The sequence below is a fragment of the Gymnoscopelus braueri genome (genome assembly GCF_963280865.1).
Source record: "Gymnoscopelus braueri genome assembly, chromosome: 6".
Taxonomy (NCBI): Eukaryota; Metazoa; Chordata; class Actinopteri; order Myctophiformes; family Myctophidae; genus Gymnoscopelus; species Gymnoscopelus braueri.
Window position 1 is genome coordinate 33,932,015 of NC_137607.1, and position 22,803 is coordinate 33,954,817.

General features: G+C 42.7%; 3 protein-coding genes across 3 annotated transcripts in view; 2 read left to right on the forward strand and 1 right to left on the reverse strand.

Moving 5' to 3' along the window:
- tprg1 (tumor protein p63 regulated 1) overlaps positions 1-22,803 on the forward strand; it is a 701,399-nt gene that overhangs the window by 236,047 nt on the left and 442,549 nt on the right. The gene's annotated exons all lie outside the window — the stretch shown is intronic.
- tmem131 (transmembrane protein 131) overlaps positions 1-22,803 on the reverse strand; it is a 37,418-nt gene that overhangs the window by 4,725 nt on the left and 9,890 nt on the right. The window contains exons 5-31 of the mRNA XM_080430265.1: positions 21,223-21,343; positions 19,859-19,975; positions 19,618-19,740; positions 19,020-19,100; positions 18,781-18,931; positions 18,186-18,242; positions 18,033-18,094; positions 17,832-17,940; positions 16,440-16,548; positions 15,594-15,747; positions 15,304-15,474; positions 14,720-14,830; positions 14,045-14,179; positions 13,678-13,782; positions 13,494-13,580; positions 12,508-12,660; positions 12,331-12,406; positions 12,101-12,215; positions 11,810-11,948; positions 11,470-11,579; positions 11,270-11,342; positions 10,687-10,838; positions 8,824-8,966; positions 7,953-8,139; positions 2,298-2,483; positions 1,216-1,371; positions 86-555 (exon numbers count right to left, since the gene is read on the reverse strand). Coding sequence (XP_080286391.1) covers positions 86-555; positions 1,216-1,371; positions 2,298-2,483; positions 7,953-8,139; positions 8,824-8,966; positions 10,687-10,838; positions 11,270-11,342; positions 11,470-11,579; positions 11,810-11,948; positions 12,101-12,215; positions 12,331-12,406; positions 12,508-12,660; positions 13,494-13,580; positions 13,678-13,782; positions 14,045-14,179; positions 14,720-14,830; positions 15,304-15,474; positions 15,594-15,747; positions 16,440-16,548; positions 17,832-17,940; positions 18,033-18,094; positions 18,186-18,242; positions 18,781-18,931; positions 19,020-19,100; positions 19,618-19,740; positions 19,859-19,975; positions 21,223-21,343 — 3,653 coding nt within the window. The remainder of the gene's footprint in view (positions 1-85; positions 556-1,215; positions 1,372-2,297; positions 2,484-7,952; positions 8,140-8,823; positions 8,967-10,686; positions 10,839-11,269; positions 11,343-11,469; positions 11,580-11,809; positions 11,949-12,100; positions 12,216-12,330; positions 12,407-12,507; positions 12,661-13,493; positions 13,581-13,677; positions 13,783-14,044; positions 14,180-14,719; positions 14,831-15,303; positions 15,475-15,593; positions 15,748-16,439; positions 16,549-17,831; positions 17,941-18,032; positions 18,095-18,185; positions 18,243-18,780; positions 18,932-19,019; positions 19,101-19,617; positions 19,741-19,858; positions 19,976-21,222; positions 21,344-22,803) is intronic.
- Positions 3,789-6,071, forward strand: LOC308086363 (mitochondrial inner membrane m-AAA protease component AFG3L1-like; the record flags this gene model as incomplete). Its single annotated transcript, XM_080429884.1, has 1 exon — positions 3,789-6,071. The coding sequence occupies one exon, from the start codon at positions 3,789-3,791 to the stop codon at positions 6,069-6,071; it is 2,283 nt and encodes a 760-aa protein (XP_080286010.1).

The window sequence follows — 22,803 nt, forward strand, 5'->3', positions numbered from 1 at the left end:
AAGAAAGGCCCCCATCCTAGAGGCCACAAGAATGATAATAATACAATTTGTGGCCAGACAGAGTGGTTACAATGAATGTGAATACCTTTGTTCTGTGTCATTTGACAGTTCTGCTCCTGTAAAGCCCCCAGAGTAGGCAGCTCTGGACGGTCAAGGTCATTGTCCATGGCCCCGAGTAGGTTTGTGAAGTCTGCGTCCTCAGGACAGAGACCTCTGTGAGGCAATGATGACCCGGCTAAGCTTGGACTCTGAAGGTCCAGGAGACCTACTGCCTGCTGCTGCTGCTGCGGCTGCGGCTGCTTGGAGTTCCGAGTCTTACGATTAGTGAGCTGGCATGCAGCCTGAGGGCCCTCTTGGCCTGCGCTGGTACTGCCTTTGGTCAGCTGGTGGGATGAAGCAGCTTGCATAGATGAGCGACCAAAACCTACTCCTCTGGACCTCTGACTCTCCGGATCCGATAAGGTCCTGCCTTGCCGGCCCCCGACCCGGGACGCCCCGCTGCCGGACCCATATAAACATCTGGAGTTCTGCTGCGAGTCACTGTAATCATTCAAGCTGAAAGTGAATGGAAATGTGTGGGTCAATACATGGCCCTTACTAACATCAGATCAATATCTAATGATGCATGTGCAGCTATAAACATATTTACATGGAGATTGAGCCAAATTTAAGAAACAGCACTAGAAAGTAAAAATAAAAACATGACATGAAGCTACGCTGTAAACCTGTGCTGTCCAGCTCACAGGATAAACATGTCTGCACTGAGACTAAAAGCCCCACTAGCAGCCCCTAGTGGCCACACTGCCCCTTAGTATCAAAGTGGTTTAAACCCACGGAGGGACATTGCTTAGGGCTGTAACTATCGATTCTTTTCTTAACGATAATTCTATTGATTACTTTTTTGATTAATCAAATAATTGAGAATTGCGTTTTTTATATATATTTTTTAGATATATAAACAAATCGATTAACCACAGGGGTATTTTATACTTTTTACAATTTCTTGCAAAAATTGTGAACCAAGCTACAAACTGAAAAGCGACTCATCGCAACTCGTTGTGAGCTTGTAGATTGGCTCTTTATATTTGCCATTTTATGAAACTTTTCACCTATAACCAACGACATGCCCAAAATAGAGATCAATTATTGATCGACTATTTAATTAAATCAATATTTTTTATAATTGATTAAGACATTACCCCGTCCTGAACTTACTTTGTATCACTGTGAATTTGTGTTATATCCCTGAAATCAAAGGGCCTCCCGGTCTCCAAGGTGGAGTTGGATTCCACAGACAGGCGTCTCCTGAAAGGCTCCCATATGCCCTGAGCCTCCAGGTAGGCTGTGATTATGACCAGCAGGAACATGGAGCTAAAGACAGAGGGAAAAGCACATATGAATATTAAATCCTTCAAGGGACACTATCACGATTTTCAACATTATCTTTATATTGTCGCTGTCGGGCAGAAACCTTGTACCTCCATATTTCATCTTTTTGTCATTTCATAATTTAATGCCCTATATTATACTTCTTCATATGACAGTATGTATCAAAAATAGCGAAACAATCTACAAGCTCACAAAGAGTTTTGATGCAACGTGTTGCGAGTGTGTAGATCTGCTATTTTCGCTATTATAAAAAGGAAATCTGTTGAACCATTTTGAAGATTTGAACCTAAGGGATCCCAGGTTGAAAGTGGTTAAGTCCGTCAGTGGCTTTTATAAATATTGAACCAATAAAAAGAATTACCAAGAGCTTGTGACTAAATAATACTTACATTGGAACCATTTTTCCATTGCCTGAAAAGTAACGGTTTCCGCCAAACAGCAACAATATTGTTTTGTTGTAGGGCTGACATTCCATTAGCAGCCATAAAACAGAGCAGTGTTCTTTCTGTCTCTGAAATGCCACTTAAGTTATGCTTGGTGGCCGTGACATTGTCATTGTTTGCCGTTATGGCAAAATATCTTGATTTCAGATAATATGAATCAGTTTGATGTAATGGCAGAGACTGAAAAGGCCAAAAACAGACAATTTTTATTTTATTTTTGATATAAGCCAATTTGGATTATATTGTAAATATTGTTGCTTCTATAAACAGAAGAGTACAAAGAGTATTGTCTGTTTTGGAGTGCCTATTGACATGAGTTTAGGTTCAAATTAGGTTATATCTTTATTTCATAATAGCCATCATAATGTTAGGAAATAGAATTACTGTGGAATATGTGCAGAGACACACCGTGGCCAGGAGGTGTCACTGTTGGAGAAGGCTATACGGTGACGGTGTGACACTAACCTCATGAGAAGAGACACTATGATGTAGATCTCCAGCTCCCAGCTGGGTCTGGGCAGGGTCTCTGTGCACGCAGCCAACATGTGGTACGGCAGGGAGGCGTTGAGGACAAACACAAACTCAGAGCCACCACACGTCACCAGCTTCAGCTCCCGGATGACACGAGATGATGTGAAATCAGGTGTAAACCTATAAGACCAGGGAATTTCCATGAATGAGTGCATCACAAAAACACCAATATCTCACTACTAAGCCGCATTGGATTCCAATATCGGGACACCTCAGTGTGCATTATACTATGGCCAAAAAAAAGGTTGTGTTAATATTTACTTTCATCTATCCTATATAAAACAAGACCAGGAGACCTGGTTCTGACAGACCCAGAATAGATTCCTAGTACATATAGACATATAGGTGAAAAGCATACGTCACGCTAAGCTTGGCCAATCAAAAAGAGCGACATGTAAGCACCATATATGGACAAAAACGTTGAACCGTTTTTGTCCATATATGGACAAAAGAGGGACCGACAAAGCCTCATGTAGGCCTGACCTCCTGGGTCTGGCAATAACGGGAGGACCGGCCGACGGGCGGGCGGATCTCTGACGTCACTCTGACTCATAACCATAAACAAACCCTATACACCCACATATAGGCAGGACCACGGCCACGTTACTCTGACTCAGACATGACCATAAACAAACCCGACCACTGCAATGTCACTCTGACTCAGACATAACCATAAACAAACCCGATTATGCCCATATATAGGCATATATGGAGAATGTCCAGAGCCAAAGATCCGACCCCTATGCACATATATGGTCATGTGCATGTATGGGACTGACTGACTTCAAACTCAGCTCGCGGATCGGCAAGGAGTCGAGGGAGTGCGGTGCCTGCCACCAAGTTGTTCGGATATGCGTTGTCCAGGACCGCCGATCCAACCAATATATATATGGGCATGCCAATATACAGGTTATGGGCATATACTAATGACATCAGGGATCTCCATATATGGGCATAAAGGGGGCAGGGACACAGGTACACAGACATAGATCTCCATATACACAGACAGACATATCGATTGGATCGCCAGTGCAACGTAGGTGTGAGGGCCGCGTAGCATCCCGAACCTCTAGTGTATCTACAGTATAAAGAAGCAATAGACAACGTGTCATCAGCTTGGCATTACCTCACAACACATTGTACAAGCAGACGATGCACTCCAAGTACTCATGATCTACAATGTAATGTAGTAATCGTTGTCAGAGTACTTGGGGCCAATCTATGACAGCAGCACTATGTCAGCCAGTCTATCATGTCAGTCATCTACTGTATGACGTCAGTACTATGACGCCAATACTAAGATGTAAATCATAGTCTCACCCTCTTATACAATGTTTGTGGTTGGTAGCGGGGCTCTTCAATAACACAACTTGAAAAACCACAGGAGATGAGAATTCAGTATTAACACAACAGGCAGGCGGCATGATGGGGATTCTCTCAGTGGCTGCTCTGCCGGTGCGGCTGGCAGGGAGAGCCTGCATGGGACTCTGCTTCACAGCCACCAGACGCAGCTCCATGCCCGTGTATGGAGGCTATACCGCCACGAATATCTCTCTCACCCCATCTAGGTTTTTGGCCCGTGAGGGACACCACTCAGCTAAAGGACGATTGTATTCCAATAAGGCACCAAAGGATAGGAAGAGCAAGGAGTCAAACGGGGGAGGAGGGAAGTCAGGTGGAAGAAAAGATAAAGATTGGTGGAGCCGGTTCCATAAGGGTGACTGGGATGAGAAGGATTTCCTTTGCCTGGCAGGGATCTCTGCAGGGATCTTATCTTTTCTCTACGTGTACAACAGAGATTCCGGCAGGGAGATTACCTGGGAGGAATTTCTGCATCACTACCTTGGCAGAGGCATGGTTGACCATTTGGAGGTTGTCAACAAGCGGTATGTTCTAGTCATTCTAGTGTCAGGAGCTGACACCTCAGATAGGAGGAGCTATGTGTGGTTCAACATAGGGAGCGTGGAGACATTTGAAAGGAACCTGGAGGCAGCTCATTCGGAGGTAGCTGTGGTCTACCGCTCAGAAAGCGATGGCTCATTTTTTATGAGTATGATGCCCAACTTGCTGCTTATTGGCTTCCTGCTGTTCGTCCTGCGACGAGGTTCAATGGGAGGAGGCGTTGGGGGCAGAAGGGGTTGGCCGTTTAGTAACGGGTCAACTGCCAAGATAATGAAGGACAAAATTGATGTGAAGTTCAAGGACGTGGCCGGGTGCGAGGAGGCCAAACTCGAGATACTCGAGTTTGTCAACTTCCTGAAGAACCCCCAGCAGTATCTGGCTCTGGGAGCAAAAATCCCAAAGGGGGCCTTATTGTCTGGACCTCCAGGAACAGGGAAGACCCTGCTGGCCAAAGCCACAGCCAGAGAGGCCAACGTCCCCTTTATCACAGTCAATGGCTCCGAGTTACAGGAGATGTTTGTTGGTGTTGGTCCAGCCAGGGTAAGGGACATGTTTGCTATGGCGAGGAAGAACGCCCCTTGCATCCTCTTCATTGATGAGATCGATGCGGTGGGCCGTAAGAGAGGCAAAGGAAACTTTGGTTCTCAAAGTGAGCAGGAGAACACCCTCAACCAACTGCTAGTCGAGATGGATGGATTTAATACAGTCACTAATGTGGTGGTCCTGGCTGGCACCAACAGGCCCGACATTTTGGATCCTGCTCTCATGAGACCAGGACGATTTGACCGGCAGATCTTCATAGGTCCACCTGACATCAAGGGCAGAGCTTCCATTTTCAAAGTCCATTTACAACCAATAAAAATAGACCCCAGTCTGAACAGAGATGCGCTTGCACGGAAAATGGCTGCTGTGACTCCAGGGTTCACGGGAGCCGACATCGCTAATGTGTGTAATGAGGCTGCGCTCATTGCTGCCAGACACCTCAACCTGTCTGTAAGCGCAAAACACTTTGAACAGGCCATCGACAGGGTCATTGGAGGTCTGGAGAAGAAGACTCAGGTCCTACAGCCTACAGAGAAGAAGACGGTGGCATACCATGAAGCTGGCCATGCCGTTGTTGGCTGGTTTCTAGAGCATGCTGACCCACTCCTTAAGGTGTCCATCATCCCCCGAGGGAAAGGTCTGGGTTATGTCCACTACCTGCCCAAGGAGCAGTACCTGTACACTCAAGAGCAGCTGTTTGACAGAATGTGTGTGTCGCTTGGAGGGCGTGTGGCTGAGGAGGTGTTCTTTGGGAGGATCACCACAGGGGCACAGGACGACTTGAAGAAGATCACCCAGTCGGCCTACGCTCAGGTGGCGCAGTTTGGGATGAGCGACAAGGTTGGTCAGGTGTCCTTTGACCTGCCACGACAAGGGGAGGCGGTATGGCAGAAGCCCTACAGTGAGGCCACGGCGGAGATTATCGATGGGGAGGTACGAGATCTGGTGGACAGAGCCTACCAGTGCACACTGGAACTCATCATAGAACAGAAAGAGCAGGTAGAGATGGTGGCGAAGCGTCTTCTAGAGAAGGAGGTGTTAGACAAGGCGGACATGTTGGAGTTGCTGGGCCCTAGGCCATTTAAGGAGAAGTCTACATACGAGGACTTTGTGGAAGGTACAGGCAGCTTTGAGGAGGACACCAGCCTGCCCGAAGGGCTCAGAGGCTGGAATCAGGAGAAAGGAGACAGCCCTGAGAACTCTGTCCCAGCAAAGGACAAACAGGGAGATGAGGACAAACACACAAGCCCTGCTTACACCTGACATTAATACTTCTCATCCAGAATTATGTTGTTAACTCTTTGACTGCCAGAGTATTTTCATAAAGTACTCCCCCAGTGCCAGCAATTTTCGTGTTTTTTTATTTTTATATTTTGAATTTTTCTCATGAAAATAATTTAAGGACACATAATGTAAAGACCCAGCACAAATCCGCCACTAGAGCGCAGCACATGACAGCTTGGATCATGTCGTTGGGTCTCTCTCACCCTTCTTCATAGATTAGACAAGGAAAAACATGAAAACGGATGTGACGTCCCCCCCATTGTTTTGATCGGCGAAAATTACGTTGTGATATACGACGGCGATGACTGATCGTCACCCAGACCATAGATTATAGAAGAGAACCGTTCCGTTTGTCCGTTATACCGTGTGAAAACCCGTTTATTTACCTATTTTGGACGAAAATGACTGGGGAAAAGAATCAAAAACCGGAAACGGAATCCAGGTCATGGAACCGGATGCAGATGTCCGTGAAGTAAGTGGAACTCGAGAATAACATTGAATATTAAGCAGCATAGCGCAATCAGAGATTAAACAATGAACGCGCGTCCAGCGCGTCGAGCGCGTCGACGGCCAACTGGACAAAGTAGCACTTGACGCGTTATCGCGTCGTCCGCAGTCAAAGAGTTAAGCTTGATTACATTTATAGCTGGTATGAACCACATGGGAGCAGCAGTGGCTCAGGAGGTAGATCTTGGGAATCAGAAGGTTCCTGGTTTGATCCCTGGCTCCCCTTGGTTATTGTCGAAGTGTCCTTGAGCAAGGCATTGAACCCCTAACTGCTCCCGATGAGCCTTGCATGGTTTCCTCCACTGTCGGTATGTGAATGTGTGTGAGTATGTGAGTGTAAAGCACAATATAAAGCTCTTTGGATAAAGGATACTATAGAAATGCATCATTTACAATTTAGCCACTATGACATCAGCACAGTGTATTTTTCTATATCTGTGTATCAGTCAGTCTATGATTGTAAGTAATTACTGTGACGTCAGCACTGTGTGTCTGCCCATATCGGTACATAGCATCAGACAGGGTCATTGCACGGGTGATATAGGCATTAATTAAAATAACTCACATGCCTCTAATTCATTCATTTTGTATTAAAAGTATTTCAGTTTCAAGTCATTCTGCAACATATCCATGCCAAGGGTGCAGAATACACAAAAGCCCCTTCAATTTATGTACAGGCATTTGAGTCAGATAGCACAGAGTATATTGTCTGGCATTAATATGGTAGCAGACCAAGAATTGCCTTATATAAAGGAGTATAAGTCACAGTTGTGAGTCAGAGCTTTACAATATTGGTACTGAACCTTGAAGGAAGCATGGTAAGCTGGGTCAACCACATGAGGACACTAAGCAGAGGTATGCATTACATAAGACATCACCATAGTGCAGCACAGATACAAAAGTAACTGAGCATTGATTAAGAACGGTGATTTAACTGTTGACCAGGACTACGAGGTATCTCAATATCCACAACTACAGTACATCATTCTTCATGGTATGCCATGGTATGTATGACGCAATGTAATTCTCTTTTTACGGTCAATTGGAGCAAAAGAGAAGTAGAGGAGATAAGAGCCTACAGAGGAACGGGGAGCCATTTTATTTCCTCAGACTTACTCACCAGATTGGCTAAAGGTGAGTATTAACTGAGTGGTGATGATGGAGAGACTACATGCACACATCAAGTACAACCACTGCACATAAATACACATCCACCATTTTTGACACAATAACCACATTGTTATCCTGTCTATTTATAAGAAAGCAGAGCCAATTTAGAGCAAATAGCCACACAATTCTGCAAAATTCCACAGAAATGTGGAAGACATAGACACGGCGGTTTTGTTGGCTTACAGTATGACGAGGTCCTTCGAAGCGTTTGGTTTGAGTGTAAACTCTTGACAGTTGAGAACTTTGAAGCCATATCCTTCACAAGGCTTCCCATTGATTTCTGCTGATCTGATGTAGATCGGGAGCAGGCCCGTGTTTTCTACTTTGAATATTCTTCTGAGAGTGAAGTTCGGCTCTTTGACTTTTGTCTCTGAAAGAGAAGATATTGAAATGTGTATTATGGTAACGCCAAGTCATGAAACTATCTCCAAGTGAACACGTTTCTATAGATGATGTGTACAGAGCTTTTCACATTGAAATAGTTTTACTTTGCATGTTAACCAAATATTTAATTTCTCAGCATTTTGATAGGGCTCGGCTAAACGCGTCTATGTGGGTCCAATTAATTTAGGATATTAAAAAATAAGCATAGTATAACTTGAGAATTATTACAAAAGAATGTTAGTATAATCAACTAATTTAACCACTTAAACCCTTTATACATCATTGACCAGGGTCAATGAAGTCAGGGTCTATACTTGGAACCCTCCTTTTTTCCCTCTACACCAAAACTCTTCAATGAAAATATCAAGATCTGCTATTTTCAACAAAGTTCGCCTATTTTCACAAAATGTTCGCTGCATGTTATGACATGAATAGGCAAGTGTCCAAGTGGTTTAAGTATAGGTCATAGATAAAGTTGAACAGCCAACCCACGTGACTGTGTATTCTATTTCAGTGTGTTTTGGAGACCAAGGCGTCTAGTTTGAGGGTGGTAAACTGGCTCACTAGGCCGACAACTACTTTTCACAGAGTTCCATGCAGGTGCTAATGAAATATCCTGTTCAGTGCCTGTGACTTGACATAGAGAAAGGCTCCAGCCCTCCAAACTCACTCTCTGTGCAGTCTTTAAGCAGGGCTTCAGTCATCTTAAACCTCAGCGAGCTGCCTTGTCCCGGGGGCTTCCCAGCCACCTTCAGGCTCTCTGTTGTACCGTGGCCTTGTAGCACGATCGTGTCAAACACAGTCAGGTTATTCCTAAGCAAACAGGCAAAAGTCAACACTCTGTGCTCTAAACTCTGAGTGTTATTGCACGAGCAGGAGAGTAAAGCGTGATGTATATGTCACAGGGTGAATGGAGAACCAGGTAGATTGAAGACAGAGCACTCGTTTTTAGGCACGGGGCTTCGGGGCGATGCGGGGCTTTTCGAGATAGGGTTTATTAGCGAGGCTCGCGAGGAGGAGGAGGAGAAGGAGGACGCGGCACTGCGAGGCGGGGGTTTATTACGTGAGGAGAGGAGGAGCTCCTCCTCGCGAAATAAACCGTCCTCCTTCTGAGAAGGAGGACGGTTTATTTCGCGAGGAGGAGCTCCTCCTCGCGAAATAAACCGTCCTCCTCCTCCGAGGAGGAGGAGAAGGAGAACGCGGAGAGGCGGGGCTTTGATGTGCCGACGCGGACCTGTCTTTTGTTCCCCCCCACATAGCAACCAGGAAGCTACGCTAGGGGAACGCTGAACACGCGTGCACACGCACACGCTTGTCCACGACGGAGGCGCGCCGACAAGTGGAGCTTGAGGCCGAGGAAGCGCGCCCTCGCGCCTCCAGGCGCGAGTGCCCGCGCTGACCGGCCGATGCTCCACTTGTCGACTCAGCGCCGTTTGAGTTGTAAACCGATAGGGACAGAATAGTTCTTTTCATGGATCACTGTGTGTGTGTGTGTGTGTGTGTGTGTGTGTGTGTGTGTGTGTGTGTGTGTGTGTGTGTGTGTGTGTGTGTGTGTGTGTGTGTGTGTGTGTGTCAGGGAGAAAGTAAAACAAAAGCCAGAACACAATAAAAGTATCTTAACAGTCCTGCTTTCAATAAACCAAAAAAAGCATGAGCGCGTGTGTGTGCGCTTGTGTGTGTGTGTGTGTGTGTGTGTGTGTGTGTGTGTGTGTGTGTGTGTGTGTGTGACTGTGTGTGTGTGTGACTGTGTGTGTGTGGTCGCAGCCGTATATGTTTGTGCACAAGCCTGGCTTGTGGCTCCCTCTAGTGTTGCTTCTACAGAATTGCTGGGTGGGTGGTAAAAGCGAACGCGCCTTCTTCAATCTACCTGGTTCTCCATTCACCCTGTAACATATACATTGTTGCAGGCTTAAAGGGGGTATAAGTAAAGTAACTGATATGTTTTGTTAATAATAATAATAATAATAATCTCCAGCTCATTAGTAAACAGAAAATACATTTCCAGGTCAAGATACCGATTTTATCCATTCAGGAAAGACAACCCCACAAATTTCATTTATCAGCTTAAATTTTATAGCTTTACACTTCCAATTTTCTCTGCTAATTTTTTGTTTCATCACTTCCAATTTCACTTGTTTATCCTGTATTAGTTCTCTCTCCTGATAGGATAACATTGGCATCCTGACCCGAAATGTATTTCTTTACTGAAGAGCTGGAGAAATGGGGATCCCCCTGTTACAGAATAAACAATGATTACTGAATCAGAATAGAGCTATTTAACACATTTTTTTAATTTGAAAGTATATATATATATATATATATATATATATATATATATATATATCACATTATTAAATGTCAGTACTTTCTTCAGTCATTTGTCATATCTGCCCTGTGCAACATCATTTTTATACATACGTTCCAATGTTCAAAGCCAAAAACACAATTAAATCTTTAAATCACAATTATATCTAAGACCATTAATCGTCAAGTAGACATTCCTGATTGTGACAGCCCTACCGCCCACACGTACCGGACTATGAGCAGGGACGCCACGCTGTGGTTGCTGACAGGGGTGAACCTCACACTGAGAGACTTGACCTCTCCAGGCAGGAGGAGGAGGTTGTACACAAAGGGTCTCGTTGATCCCTCCTCAAAGCCTGTACTGCTCTTTATTAGGGACGTCTGCCAAACACGCACGCACGCACGCACACGCACACACACACACACACACACATTACAGCAGTGTTTCCCAACTTTGGCTCTGGGAGGCCCCCCCCTTGGGGCCATGTTGCGCAAAATCCTAACTTGCTTTTATCCACTTTCAACCAGGCATCCCTATTTTGGGCATGTCATTACATTGTTACAAATTGAATTATTTTTTTTTGTAAGGCCAGAACACACCAATGCAACTCCCCAATGGCAGTTGCAAGGGTAGGAGTTAGTTGCATTGGTGTGGACTGGCCTTAAGAAGGGGGTAGATTGCATTACAGGGAGACAACTTCTAAGTGTCGGCTCAATTACGGGCGGAGGGGGACCGCGGCCGACACCCCAAACTGTGTGTCATTTATCAGATTGAGTGAACATCGACATTGATTGTTTCCTGTCGTACTCACTTGATTTCTGTGGACCTGGAATTCCAAGGTGTTTGCGTCGATGTTGATGTTGGACAGATTTCCAAAAGGCAGCCTGGAAAATAAAGTCACGTCAATTACACCATGCACTTTATTTGTTCCCAGTGAGGTACACACAACTTTGAAGAAATGACTACAGTAATACATAACGGTTGTTTAGGGGAGGGGGCGGGGGGTCCTACCTATCGGCTAGTTTCCCAGAAAATACAGAGGGGTTTGGTAACAGAGCCAGAGGGAGAACCTGGACAAAGACGGGGACATCAGCAGGGTTCTCCAGAACCACCTCCTCATCCTACAAGAACACACACAGACATTAGTCTCATCTCATTTTGAAATACACTACTTCACACATCTTTGCTTGTACCTGAGGCTGTGCAATTTGTGTGTTTATTTGAGTGTGTGTGTGTGTGTGTGTGTGTGTGTGTGTGTGTGTGTGTGTGTGTGTGTGTGTGTGTGTGTGTGTGTGTGTGGGGTGCTAGAGAGAGAGTGTGCATGAATAAGGGGCATACTGTTTCTACTCACAGAGGAGCTGTTTGTGTTGGTTAAGGGGAACATAATTCGTTGTGAAGACTTCACCAGCGATGGCCAAGTCAGCTGCGCCTTCACTTTGGCCTGCACATTTTTTTGAAGGTCTGTGTTCACTTCAAAGATGGCTTCCATTCTATGGTATAAATAGAGAGAATCCCATGACATTTTGTAAATAGAACGCCACTTGTGGAAGAAGAAGGGAAAAGATCTAAAAGAAAGGCAAGCAACTGTAAAATGCGATAAAGCGTGCACACAGACAGACTCCTTGGGCGTCATATGACTCACTCATGGCCGGAGCGCTCTTTTAACTCTTGCCATCGTCTGAGGAGTTTCTGGTGCAGATCGACATCAGCATCCCAGATATCCTCCTGCAACACCAGACCATGTGGCTTTGACTCCACTGAGAAAGGAAAGAAATATGTATACAAATAAGCAAAAGATGTACTGGTTGTTGGTTGTTTGCAGGGACTGGAATGTCTGTCTCAATACCTGGTCTAGTTAGGAGGAACACTTACTTTTAAGGACAAACGGCAATCCCACATAGCAGTGGTCACCACACTGCAAGCTGGCATCAAAATAAATATTTGCTACCTGTACAAGAGAAATGAGATGGTCATAAGTAATCAATGTATACATTTTTGTTTGTAAGAACCACAGTCTCAAACCTTTGAGAGATGGGGGAGGGTGCACACCTTAGTTTTACGTCTGGGCTCCAGCTCGTCCTTGTTGTTGCGGAGCCGCTTGTAGTAGAAGCGCACATCTTCAGTCAGAGAGCGGATCTGCTGGAGCCTGACTCTCTGTGTGAAAGAGCTCTGTACACTGAAGCTCTGGTGAACAATCTTCCCCTGAGGACAGAGAACACACAAGCGGGGGCGTCAAAGGTACACGTGTCTGTTAACGTGTCTACAGGGTACTGGGAAGAACTTGTGTGGGAGAATGTTTCGTTGCCTCAGATTACATCTAACCATCTGCAAGCTGCTGGTGCCCGACACAAGTGTGAAACCTTGCACTTATCATAACAGAAAGAAATGAGAGGATCCTTCACCACTTTCAACCTGGCATCCCTATTTTGGGCATGTCAATATAGGCGAAACATTTAAAACGTTTTTTAAATGTTCATAAATAGCTAAAACAGCAGCTCTACAAGCTCGCATTCCGTCACGATGCAACACGTTGTGAGCTTGTAGATCGGGTATTTTCGCTATTCATTGTGAAAGTATATAGCTTATAGAGCTTAAGTTAGGTTGAGTTGACTTTAGTCCACAAAGGGCTTAGAGAAAGTAGTCCAATCCAATACATATAATAATGCATCACACACAAAACATTACAACACAAGATCCATATCACCTACACCGTTTCAATAAGTCATATCATAAAATAAAAAGAGCCCATGATGACATCTGGGGTTATGGATTCTTTAAAAAAAAAACAAGAGCAGATGGAACAAATGACAATATGCATCTATCTCTTAGTGCCATTTTTGGGAACACCAAATCTCCACCCTAATGGAAGCATCTGGAACTAAAAAATAAATAACTAACCCAACAAAAGAGGAATACAATATTTTCATTAATGTCTACACTGAAACTATATTTGCATCAAAGTAAAAAAATGTAGTATTTAACTCTTTTCCCAAAGTACAGTGACTTTCATAAACAGATCAGCAGATGTTACTTACTGGAAATGACGGTGGTAGAATAATGGATTTTGGAGAGCTGTTTAATGTTCCAACTGCTATCAGAGCTTTCACTGGGATGGTTAAGATCTGAGGGGGTGAAGTAATAGTCACAGTCAGAGAAAGGGTGAACTGAATGAAGAAAAACATTCCATATTCACTGACTGAACTTCACAGACCGACCTACCTCATAGTCTGTGGTAAGGTGAACGGCTCCATCATATGTGCCCTCCAGTGCCTTGGCCACCAGAGTCACTCTGAATGCTGCATAGTAGCCAGAGGCTAATATTACCTAAGCAAAACAAATGTATGCGTTAGGTTGCTCCAGAGTGACCTTTCCCATACATTTCTAGTGACACTCCTTAATGTGCTTTTTTGCAATAGAGCATTGACAGTGATCTTTCAGTATTCCTGTGGTTCTGTTATTTTCTTCAGTGTTTGGTTTTTATCAAATTTAGTGGCATCAGAAAAACAACATGTATTAAGTCCTACTGCGTAACATTCATTTTAGTGTTTTTTTTATACTGGTTTCTGAATGGAGAAGGAGCTCTTACTGTTTTATGATGGGAGCCTGAACTGTTGTGCAGTTCTCGGATGCGACTCAGAGCCGCTGTCCTGTTGCCTTTCTCGGTTTTGAGGAGCTCCATGGACAGACTGTCTCCTGTCACCAGCCATGACTTGATCTCCAGCTGAAAGACAGGAAGTGCTTTAGTTCAGAAGAGATACCGATAGTTGTGTGAGTCGATAGTCACACCCAGGATGTTTTTCTTGACTGTACTGAGTGAGATTCAGTCATTAGAAAGATTAATGACCTCTCACACATATTGATTGCATGCGGAACGTATTCGAGATCTTTAAGTTTGTACCGGCAACATGATACTTGATACGTTTTTTTTACACACACACAATTCACAATTCAAACTCTGGTCCTCTGTGTCCTCTGGACTCACAATGTGCATGTGGTCAGTGCACTCACTGTGGCTGTACCACAAGGCACCCCATACTTAACCACTTACATTTTTATTCTAAAATATCCAATCTACAAGTTCAGCGTCGTGAGCTTGTAGACCGGAATTCGTTTGCCACGCGACATCGTCATACCACAAAGTATAAAATAGGGCGTACGCGGTTATGGTAAGGTTTCATTCATTTCTGTGAGACACGTTTTAGTTCAATTGTCAACTGACAGCAGGTTTGTCTGTAACATGCATGAAGTGCTGCACCCTCACCTCTATGGGATTACTGTTGATCACCACTACTGTGATGCTGCTGGTGTCTGTAGCACTGCGCACTCCAAAGTCCAGCATGTTCTCCCTCAGACTGGGGGACAGGACCAGGGGCTATTCATAGCAGGAACAAACATCGCACACAAGCATTAAAAAATAACATGTAGACAGACATCTTAACTCATTCAGTGCCAAACATATTTCTGGCTTTATCATCCCTGTGCCAAGGCCAAAAATACATTGTAAAAAAAAAGTGCTTAGGAAGCGAGATACAGCCTTTTTCAGTAAGATGTTAAACAAGAAGTGAATGGAGCAGCAAATCTTCAAATCATGATATCTTGGGTTCTGAACATATATTTTTTTTTAGTTAAGACACGCAAATTTCGCAAATTAACATCCTGACTCCTAAAAATAGATCTGTGCAATCAAAATTAATTGCCAAAAGAAGTAAAGGGGATAACCGTTGCTTTACAAAATAGCATCATAATGCACTACCTAGAGGGTAAGGGAATGGCTTTAAAGCATTATTCTGTCTATGCATGTACTTTTTCAGACAATGTCACATGATGTTCTGTCCCAGTGCTAACCTCTAAGAAGCCTGTATAAGCCCGGACTGGCAGGTGGAACTTTGAGGCGTTTGTGATGAGCAGGATATTGCTGTCTATGTGAATGGAGGGCCGAACCGGCCGGAAGAGGAGGGAGAAGATGTATCGCGACTCGTGTGGTGGTATCAGGATGGGGGCACTGAAGTTCTGCACCTGAAACCAAATCACAAACATCAGGGTAAAACTTGACATCTATTCATACATTCAGACAGTATGACAAGAGATTTTATGTCAGCTCGACCCCATGAACTCCATGCTGTGGTGGCACTCACGTTAAACATGGTTTTGGCCTCATCGGGCAGTGAGACATTGTGGATTCTAATAGCGAAGTTGAAGGTATTGGTGAGGAAGATGGGTCTGTCCACAGGGTCTACGGGACTGTCTCTGATGTGGAACAGGGTGGCTGTGTGGTCGAAGCCCAGGTAGCTAACATGAGGAGAGAGACCATATGAATGTCAAGCACTATGATGCAGAGATGTGAAATACTGCATTCATAACTGAAGTCTCTCTGTTGAGCTGTGTCCAGTTTGTGGTACTAAAACCCATTAGTGAGTTCACGATGGGTTCCATTTGCAGATTTCCATTGCTTTTTATTACCATATGGCTTTCAATTTAAGCAGACAATAAGGTCTGTGGTTATCGGAAGAGAGTTTCACATTTTGTTCTATGACATAATTTACATCCGTTAATATTACGACCCAGCCTAGGAGTCACCAGGCCACCAGAAAAAGACACGCAGAGTGCAAGACACGGCACACAGCACAGTACAGGGAAATACACTTACTGTATGACCATAGGGTCCTAACAGTTAATATATAAATAATTCAACTGTGAATTTAGAAGCCGTTGTATGTTCTTCTTTTACTTATATTAATTGTGTGTGGTTCAGAAATTGTACAAAAGTATGTAGATTTCTGGATTTTCTTGTTGGGGAAAGAAAGTGTGAATATCATAAGCCTTTGCTTTAGAGCTTATTTTCCTAATTTATGCAAAACCCATGGTGTAGGTAGATTCCGGGTTGACCAATAAAAAGAGTCATCCCTGTAGCACTCTCTTCTACCAGTCATTAACATGTTGTCCCTATACTGTTGTTATTCATATTAAACATGTATACATACCCTTCTAAAACCTCTGCTTGATAGGGGATTTCAAGTTTAGAGTAACTTTTTTCTTTTGCTTTTACTGTTATTTTTCCAGAAAACTGATATGGTCTTCTTGCTTTTGAAGCTGAAACAAGAAGAGTGACAAGAAGAGTGAAGAGATCAGATAGACAAGTACAGTGCAGGAAGACCCAAGAGCTCTACCAGAATAAACACATTGACCACATGAACCGTAGCGTCTTAATTCTGGGCATGTCATAATAGGTGAACATTCAGCAAAAATAACCGATCTATGTACAAGCTCACAATGCATCGTAACGCGACATGTTGTAAGCTTGTAGATCAGCGATATTGGTATAGGGGGAAAAACGAGGAGACCAATTTCGGATCCCTGGGGGACCCTGGTCATCCAAGTATGGCACACAGTTGGTCAATAATGTGTTGCTCGCTATAGATATTTGATCAAATTTGAGGGCCTATTTGAGAAAAATGCACTACATCTAAGATTAACATTTTGCATGTGCAGTCAGTGTGACTCTGGTCTGTGTTTGAGTCAGGTACGCCATTGAAAAACAATTGCTCTTACTGCTGTCAAAACATTCAGCAGCCACAGTAAATTGAGCACACTGTAAAGGTCCTTACACACCGGGGCGATTTTTTTTTTTTTTTAAACCTTATAAAGTCAATGCAAGCTTCCACACCAGTTTCGCGGAGCGAAAAAAGCGTCTTTTAATTATTCGGAACGAGTCCGAATTTTGCGTATATTCGCATATTCGCCGGTGTGTAACCGCCTTAAGAGTTGTTATACTTTATAAAATGGCACAAAAGATTCTTAGCAGATTTGGAGTAAGGCTGAATCGTGTTATTATGTAAACATCCAGAGTTAGGCAACACTTCTCAAGCAGAATACTTTATACTGTGCCAACTGAGCATAATATTTGAACTAACATATAATTGACATCATTGCCAGCTATCACAATGGTAGCCAACAAGGAAGGAAGCTATTTCCCTGCACGGAGTGATCACTGCTAAATTTAGGAATGGATTAGCATTTATTGTCCTAGAGGTCACTCAGTGAGATATCTGATAGTGTTTCATGTTGAATAGGGCAGCATAGGGCAAATGGCACTTTGTGATTGTATGTCTCACAATATGCTATATAATGAACAGGTTAGTCTTTAAGTGGACAAGAAGCAATGCAGACGAGGTCAAACTCAATAGCATCATTAGTATTTGAGTAATTCCTTGTCTAATGTGATTTCTAGCAACTGTTGGTCAAACAAATTGACCAAAGACAGATTCTAAGAAACTGTTTTGATCTCATGGTTAAGTAATATATGATGACTTCATCGTTATTATTAGTATTACATCAATAACAAATAACACTGAAAGGCTTGATAAAGAACTTACCATCAAAACTAATACTTGCAACTTTGGTATATCTACTTTCTCCAGCTTTTAGCGTTATCGCCTTAAAATCTATTGTGACCGCTTCATTTGATGGGGTCGTCCGTACACTCTGGAAAACATACACAAAAACTCTTGTTTATTCACTGGTCAGCGGTTGAGTTAGCTGGAATATATGAACTGAAGAAGCACCCGGACACTCACTGTGATGGGAACGTCTTTTGCTCCCGAGTTTAAAAGATGTAAATTTAACTGCTTTGGTCGATCTGGTTATAAATAGAAATAAACATTACTCAAGAATATTTTCAGCTCATGACTCTTTATCCAAATTGTCATAAGTATTGCTGTATTCCATACCTTGTGACCGTAGCGTACCAAAGTCGAGCATCTCTGTTGATGAATATATACCAGGTGCTGTATAGAGGGAGCAAACAGACAAAACAAGAACAGTTAAGTTTCATATAAGTTAATGGAACACAGAAAATGTAGGTGGCAATGCAAATTCAGAAGCAGGACAAATATATAAACAGATGTAAATTACTAGACACATTGACCAGGAACAAAATCTATCTATAATAAAATCTCAAGAGGCGTTCATTCCATCGACTTCACTTGGTGTATCGCTGAGGACCCAAGGAAATGCAGTGTCTACCGCGAAGTCATCCGAATCAGCGGTTCTCCAGAACCGGCCCGCTCTGAACTGACACGGATGATTTCACAAAACTTCTAATCCAATTGCCTTCACAATTCACGGATGTATTGCTGAGGACCAAAGCAAGTCCAGTGTCAAGTGTGAAGTCGATCGAATGATCGGTACTCCAGAACCAGCCCGCTCCAACCGGCCATGCGTTCTTAACGGCAGCCATGCCCAACATGGGCATTGCACTACTACTAATAAATAATTGTATTTTACACACAGGATTTTATAGTGTAGTGGGATGAGAAGACACACCTGAAGTGACCTCCACTTCAACAGGGAGGATGATGAACTGGTCCTCATCGGGGGCACTGGTTTTAATCCTGATGAAAGCCGTGTGGTTGTCTACATCTCTGGATGAGAAGCTGGCTCTCATCACCCCCTTTGTCTCAAACGGGGGGATTTCCTGCAAAGGCAACATCAGAAGGGTTGAACTGACTCAATTCTCACTGTTGTGCCATGAAGTGGATGTCTATTTGTAAGCTGGAACTAACCCATAATTTGCCAGTGCCTCCTTGTTGACCTGTGGGCAGCTCTAGATGTAAATCTCCACCGCTAGAATACATCTCCACAACCTGGGGGTAAGAAGAAAAAGAAGGAGAAAAAAACAAAACATATTGTTGCTGTCGGGTTGAAACCTTGCATGTCCAACTGATTACTTTTCAGGAAATGGAAAAAATTACCTGTGTTCCAATGGATCCAGTGTATTTATTATTTAATAACCAAGCTCTTGTTAATACTTTTTATTGGTTAAATAATAAATATTTATAAAAGGCAAAATGTTCCAAATATTTTAAAACATTTTCAAATAGCACTACTTATGCTATGCAGATATACAAGCTCACACACACTCAAGCTTGTACATCGGCTATTTTCACTACTTTTGTGTGACACTGTTATACGACAAAGTATAACATAGGGCCTTCATTTAATTATAAAAAAACAAGACAATGAAATATGAAGATAGAAGGTTTATGCCCGACAGCGACAATATTAAATATTCCTCTGACATAATTCTATTTTCCCAGACTTTAATCAAACAAGCTCAAGATTGATGACCAGTGACATCGAGTGCTGTTGATGGTGGTTTACCTGCAGAGGTTCACTGTGCGGGTTGTGGATGTTTATTAAAGGGGAGAAGCTGCTGTTTACTGGGACCCTGGCCCCTATGAAGGGCCGTAGCCTGTAAGGGTTCGGGATGCCAACCCCAAAAACCTGCAGGGCAGAGATGGGATCACGATATTAGCGCACCAGTCATATTTTGCTGGCACTACATTTTCCAGCAACATTTAACACAAGACAAGCGTCAGAGAGATAATGTTTTGGCATCTACCTGGTATGTAAACAGTCCATGATGCGATGTATTAATAAATAAAGTATTTTCTACATTCCCCACTACGCGGGCGAGAAACACAACATCAAATGACGTGTTTCCCCCAGGTGGAATTATCTGTTGGAAGAAAAGAGACGAAAATACAAAATGTTGGTACAACATCATACCAGACAGAAGGAATTATCTTTTTTATACATCCGAGACTCTACTGGAGTAGTTTTAGTCAGTGTCTGTTCTCACCAAACAGATTTTTTAATACAATCCTGCTATTATACATAAATGACAAATAGCACCCTGGGTAGCATAGTCAGCTAACAGTTAATACATACTATATCTTAAATAGTTTATTGTCATTGCACATTATGGTAAAAAATGTGCTGTGCACACACACTATGCACACACATACTCAATGTTGCCCACAACAATAAACAAATAACCAATAAGAAAACAAAAGTAGCAAATCAAAAGCCACTACTGTACATTGTACCAAATTGCACCTCATAAAAACATTATTGCATGTGTTATATACCAAATAATATATAACAAATGCTATTGCATCATATAAAAACCCACTTCAAGCCACAAAACTTTACAACCAAGCTTTGTAAGGCTTCCAATACTCGTATAGGCTCATTAATAATTTAAATCTTGTAATGTAACACACCACACTACACTACATATATGCAACAGCATGATCTCCCAGGCCTGAGACCAAGTGTGTTTCAAGTCATCACTATGATTTAAGACATCGGCCTATTTTTACCACAAGTGTAATAAACTAGGAGGAAATCCAAACTTGGAGCGCTCCTTAAGTGAACAACCCAAGTGGGAGGCCACAGTGCAGACAGGGAAGCTACGTACATCATGGATGAACTAAGGCCAGGCCAACCCTCCTACTAGAGCTCATGCGGTCCGCTGTCCGCTCAGGAACAGGTGTTATGAGTTTAATTTATCACAGTCACAAGTACAGCTCAAGTATGCTTTTAACTAGCGGTTTTAAAGCAAAATTACAGTTTGGTAGAGGCCTGGGTTGTAGCTTGCCATGATACAACTCCAAATATGAGTGAGATTTCTTCAATAGTATACAATACAATACAAAATAGCCTAGATCGAGATGTCACTCTTTCAGCACACAAACAAACGCAAACAAACTGAATTCTGACAATGTTTCACATTACACTACATTTCTTTAAAATACAAATGTCAACTTCCTGAAGATTCAAAGATCTGAATCTGGAAAATCACCTGGTAGTTGACATTTTTCATGGGGAAAAAAATAAATTAAAATGCAGTGTGGTTTTGTAAAGTTATACATGTCAGAAGGGAATCAGTGTTAATTGGTGTGTTCATTGATAGCTACTTACCCTATTCTGGAAAAAGGATGCGTGAAAATGTGATGTTGTTGCTGATATTGATATCAAACTAATTTCTTCTGAGCTAGGATTATGTAAATAAACTTTCTCCATTTTTGGCATTCCAACAGGCCTGTAGAGGAAGAAATAAAAAGAGATACAAAGAATCAGTTCAATTCAACATACTGTACACCTATGAAATGATAACTTAAAAACTGACATGGAATTTGAAAGGAATTTAAAGGCTTCAGCCCAAAAAATTATAATACTTAATAATTATAAAACAATGCAATGTTTCAATCAAATGTAATTTAGATAGGCTTAAATATCAGTGTTTTTTTAAAGGAGGGAAATGGGGACAATGTAAATGAGCCAAAGCGTCCAAGCTGACCATTGACAAACCAAACTGCCCGCGTCATCTTGTATGGGAAGGTTCATTGTATGGTACTTATTATTCATCAAAAACTCTCAAGGTAACGCGCCAATTCAAGCAAGTGTGTCTGATAAGGCGACTGTTTACTGAGAAAGTTGGACAGGAGAGCACACAGGCAGAGACAGCTGGGTGAGTTCACAAGGAGATGGGGGGGGGGGGTTGTGAGTATTGGTTTGAGGTCAGCAGCCCTTCTCTCAGTCATACTGAATCACTGTTAGGCCCCTTTTCAAACAAAATAACTTTGGTTCGAGAAATGGTTCCGGTCTAGATTCTTGGAACCTTGGTGCTTTCACGGAACCAGCAGCGAACCGGCTTGCGTTTCCACCAGTTTTAAGTAGAACCATTGTAATTGTGGCCGGCATAGCTGAATTGTTAGAGAGCCTACCTGGGGAGCAGGAGTCCCCAGTTGCCCCAGGTTCTTTTTCTTTTTTTAATGATTATTTTCCACTGGCTTTTGCCATTGTTAATATCACATCTGCATCTTCCAACCTGTAGAATAGTGACACGCCCACTTTGGTTCCCAGTTCAGGGCAAGAATTTTTTTTTGTTCCAAATCAACTTTCAGGGTTCTGATTCTGAACCAATACATTTTTTGTGGAAACACTCAGAACTGGTTCAAAATTAGGCAGAAAAAAATTACCGAACCGCTTCAACCACGGTGGAAAAGGGGCCTTAGACTTGTCACAATTATAAAATAATTTCCTGATTATTTTGAGCTAATTGTCAAAATTGCCAAATTTGACACCATTATACTATTAAACTTTAAAAAATGAATGAAAAGCATAAATAAATAGTCGCGGTACTTCTGTGGCATACTGGCAAGTGTGCATACAAAGTTTGCCATTGATCGATCCAGCACTTTGTGTGATATCAATCACACACACACACACACACACACACACCTAGCCTCTTGCAGAGCCACGCCATAAAAACAGCATTTATTTCCATCATCATTTCCATGTTGTTGTCCACTATCTTTTAACTACTTTCAACCTGGCATCCATATTTTGGCAAAATTGTTCATAACTATAAGTATACGGTTATTACGTATGGCTTGTTCTTGTACATTATTTTGATTTCTTGGTATATTTCAGCAATAGGCTTTGTATATAACATAATAAACTTTATATAGCTCTTTTATTAACAGTAAAAATGACTTA